This window comes from Apis dorsata, unplaced genomic scaffold (genome assembly GCF_000469605.1).
Source record: "Apis dorsata unplaced genomic scaffold, Apis dorsata 1.3 scaffold_149, whole genome shotgun sequence".
In the NCBI taxonomy this organism is placed as follows: Eukaryota; Metazoa; Arthropoda; class Insecta; order Hymenoptera; family Apidae; genus Apis; species Apis dorsata.
Window position 1 is genome coordinate 1,329,346 of NW_006263440.1, and position 4,690 is coordinate 1,334,035.

General features: G+C 36.2%; 2 protein-coding genes across 3 annotated transcripts in view; one reads left to right on the forward strand and one right to left on the reverse strand.

The window, feature by feature from the left end:
- The window catches only part of LOC102677613 (alkaline phosphatase-like), a 159,507-nt gene that overhangs the window by 68,948 nt on the left and 85,869 nt on the right, over positions 1–4,690 (reverse strand). The gene's annotated exons all lie outside the window — the stretch shown is intronic.
- LOC102677377 (caspase-1-like) overlaps positions 1–4,690 on the forward strand; it is a 28,653-nt gene that overhangs the window by 19,397 nt on the left and 4,566 nt on the right. Inside the window, exon 4 of the mRNA XM_031509422.1 lies at positions 3,795–3,891. Within this exon, the coding sequence (XP_031365282.1) occupies positions 3,795–3,891 (97 nt within the window). The remainder of the gene's footprint in view (positions 1–3,794; positions 3,892–4,690) is intronic.

A 4,690-nucleotide genomic window follows, 5' to 3' on the forward strand; every position in this document is an offset into this window, starting at 1 on the left:
TATATTTATTTTGTCGACATCGATATCTGGCGAGCAACGATCAATCGGCACTCGGGACAAATTTTCCCTAGTGATCTTTAATCCGTGGACTGTGTTAGACTTCTTTTTATCAATAATTTCTCTTCCTATTTTTACGCTTTTGACCGTGCACCTGTTTGGATTGCAAATAAAATTAACGCTACATCGTAAAATGGAAAAAATCTCGATAGATCGAGTGACGCGAGAGTCACAGAAAAAATATTCGTGGAAAGAGTTTTAATTAAGCGTTCATGGTGTGAAATACATAAATACATCTTGTTCTAGTTTCGCTCTATCTATGCAAATATTTTGCGTCTCTATGAATCTAATGGTGAAAAAATTGTTTTTTCTTAGGAGAGGATTAATTAACTCGATTATATCTTTATTCTTACTTTATCCTTTCTTCAATATTTTGGAATATATTAACGAGTTTTATTCGCCACGGTTTTTTTTTTTTTATATTTTCTTATCGGTTATTCAAACGGAAACTAAAATAAGAATGGAAGAATTTGTACGTATTGAAATTGTAAATAGAATTAATTTTTAACAAAGCGCAAGGCTCTCTTTGGAAATGGATAAGATGAAATAAATAAAGATATTTTTATCCTGTCTTAATTCACGATAATATTGATCCTCGATATTCAAAAGATTTTCAATCGTTCGCGAAGTTGTTCAATTAAATAGAATTGCGATATAATCGGGAGAATCGTAAGAAATTGTCCGATCTCGAGGCCGAAAGTAAGAAGAGGTTGAAGTATAAAACGGGATAATGTGAATATTTCACACGATGATAACGTAAATCTTGATTTCGTTCGCGATGTAATCCTTGCCTGATCTTTTTCCATTTATCTGCTACAGGATGATCTCTCAAGGATTTGCAACACGAAGCGCATTACCGCGGAAATGTTTTTCCTTTTTTTTTTTTTTTTTGTTCTTTTGCGATCTCGTGAAATGCTCCTATTATAAATACAGCGTATCGGTTTCGAAATGATGAAATATTTCGTGAAATAATTGATATCAAAGAAAAATTCTCACAAAAAAATATTTTCCATATAAAAAAATATTGATACGATTGATCGCATTCAAGAAACCGTGCATTTAAAACATCATTGGAAAATAAATTTCGAATTAAAAGCATGCTGCATTTGCAAAATTCAACATTCAAATCAGACACTCTGCGTTATTTCTCGAAAAGATCGCGTAACGCATCGAAATGTTTCGAAGCGAGAATCGTAATTAAATAAAAAAAAAAAAAAAAGCGAATTTATTTATTCGAGAAAAAAGCTATACCTGTCATCCGCCTCGCACGATTTTCTTTCTATTCCGATAAATTTTCATACGCTCGACGAAACTACTTTGTTCAACTTTTTTTTTTTTGCTCGATCGAAAGCAAGTTCTCGTCGAATCGAGTTCTCCCCTCCTCCCCCTCCTCCCAAAAGCAATAAGACCGTGTTTTGTTCGATATAATGAAACTTGGAAAACAAGCTGTTCCGCGTGAATCAATTTGTCGTTAACACGCTCGCCAACGTATTACACATCTGCAACCACGTATTAACGCCGTTCATTCCCCGGTTATCGGAAACGCGATAGAAACGGATGTTTTTGCTTCGTGGAATCTACAAAATAAACTCGAAAACGCGGAGAAGTAGAAACACTCGATGCTCGTACAAACAGAAACGCCGCACCTACCTCCCATCCACCATACGAATATTTCGAGGGAAATTTTAAATCGTGAAACGAAATTTAACGCGATGAACTTACTCACGATGACGCGTATAAATATATTGCTCGTTTTACGGGGGCGAGAGGAGACGAATGGAAACGAGATGGATAGAAAATAGTTGGTAATCGTTTGAAATTATTATTTTTTTTTTTTTTATCGTAATTAGAGGAGCTGGATAGAAGATTTTTTTTTTAAAAATTTGAATTCGTTATTTCGAATTCGCGGGGAATTAGCGCTTGCAATAAACCAGTTTGTTTTTGGGATCGATGCGCGTTCGAGATTATTATTCGCATTATTAACCATTCTCCGTTCTAGATTTAATAGGGTTGAACGAGTTATAACGACTCTCTCGTTTATCGGGAATTTTTTTTTTTTCTATAACATCATTTTAAAAATTTTAATAGCTTCGATAAATGCTTCGTGTTATCGAGCGAAAAATTTTGAATAATCGAAGGAAAATGCAACGATTGCTAACGAATTTGAGATACGCCCGCGTAATTAATTTTTATATAATATATTTCGTTAAACAATTAAATAAATAAAGCCTTGAAACTTTCGAAAACGCCTTCAGCTACAAATAAAAACACGCACGCGTAACATTATTCCCCTTCGAAATTTTTCTGCAATTCAAGCAGCGCATAATTAAGGAATTACTTAGATACGCGATTTGGTTCATCCTGCGTGTTACACGTGTTACGATGAAATAGCGCATTTTGAAAATATTCCGTGATAAAAAAAAAAAGGAAAGCAAACTTCGATGCTTGAAAAATATTTGAGACGCGATTACATAGGAACGCGAAAGAGAATAAAAATCCTAGATCAAATTTCTCCTCCTCGTTAACTCGAACTACGAAGCGTCACTACGACGCTTCAGCGTTCATCGACCTTTTTTTTTTTTACATTTCTCCTCGACGTTTCCTCGACGAAGGGAAGTTTCACGCTTATAAGAAATGAATTCTTGCCGCGAAGGGTTAAGGGTTCGACGATAGGGGGCACGTGAAAATTGGAGGGAACGAGCTCGTTCTCGCGGGGAGCAAAAGTGGCTCTAACGCTCTCGGTGTTTCCGGTTGTTCGCGACGAGCTAGGTGGTGCGGCGCTAACGGAAGTGGAAAAGACGACATAGTTAATTATCCGTGCGACGTTTCAAAGGCGCGCGAAAGAGTTTTATAGTTGGCGAGCTTGCTTCACAACTCGTTTAACGAGCTCTTGAATACGTGTCAACGGTATGGATGCGTGATGTTAAGCCGTAGAAAGTTTTCTGCGCAAACGCGATAAACATACGAGGATGAAAAAGAAAAAGAAGAGAAAAAAAAGGAAATTCGCCAGCAACGTATAAATCGAGTATTCTTTTTTTCTTTTTTCTTTTTTGAAAGATAATCGAAAAAGATTTCATAATAGAATCGAGGATTCTATTATGGAGGATAATGGAGGATTCGTTTCGAAAATCCTGTTTCGTAAATTATTAGACGATTAACAATGAGCGTGGAAAAATTATCGTATCGAACGAACCATCGTACGGGAAGGATCGTTCTTCGTATCGTGGCGAATTCAACCCTGTTTTTCTTTTTTTTTTTTTTTCTGCCTCGTCATGTCGCGTTCTAGTATTTAATCGCGATCCTCGCCAATCTTTTTCGCGATAACGTCGCGACTTTCCGCGTGATGCATAGGGAGAAGAGCGATTTTCTCTCCTGGGGGGATGTCAGTTAACGGATTGCAAAAAAAAAAAAGAAAATAAATAAAATAAAAAGTAAAAACACGGATGAACGAAAAAAATAAAATTGAACGAAGATACGTATCGCGTGATTAATCTCTGGATCGAAAGATTCTTAATGGAGCGTATCGAAACTTGGCCGAGTTTAAAGAGGCCAAGTTTTATACAATTTTATCCGAATATTAAAATTGTTAAAATTACTAAAAATATATCTCCTCGATATCATCGGATATTTATATATGTAAAACCAACTGAAAACTGCTTATCAGATCTTTTTTTTTTTTTAATATTCATTTTCAAAAGCAAAGTCGAAATTATATTCACATATTTTCTTTTTTCCAGACTTACTATGATTCATCGTACAACGGAATACACGGTTTTGACCAATCGATCAATTTCTCTTTCCCCGATATTATGGTCATACACTTATTTTATAATTGTAAGTAGACGAATTTATTGTGCATTGACTCGTACGTTTTTTAAAAACACACGTGTATCTATGTATGTATGTACGTGTATATATATATATATGAATATATGAATATTTTTATGCAAACGCGCGAATGTTTGCATCTTTATTTCGCGTGAAGAAAAAAAATTCTTTATCTCGCGGGAAGTTGACGCAGGTACGTGCTCGAAGGGGTCGTTTCCTCGGTAGATTGTCGGAGAGAAGATTGTGCTCTCACGGATTCTTTCGCGTTTCAACGAGTGTTCGGTCCCTGAATAGGCGCGACAACACGTGCGTGTGCAATTCACGCCCCCTCCCCCTGTGCATCCCTGTCGAGCATTCATTTGCAAGTCAATAGGCGGAAAGAATAGGAGGACTATAAATTTCGTTGTTATGTTGGTGGGTATTTGCACACGGTGTTCCATCGCGTTCCGTCGGAATGAAAATGTATTCGATTATTCGAGAGAGAGAGAGTGAGACGAAACCTTTCAAAAAATTCGTGTAATCGAGAATATTGATACTAGAAGAGGGCGGCGGGATCTGAAATCGAAAAAAAAAAAAAAGAAAATAATTTCTCCAATTCGTTCTTACCTAGAATTTAAAATCCTACAATCCTTACCAGCCAATCATTTGGAATATTAGATTTGGGATGGAACGATCTATCGACATTTCGGATAGCTCAATTGATCGGGGCAATCGAAACGAAAGGCTTTGAAAAGTAGTTTCAATCGGACGATCCTTTTCTGTTTCACCACACGTTGGAAGCCACTTTGAGAAAAAAAAAAAAAAA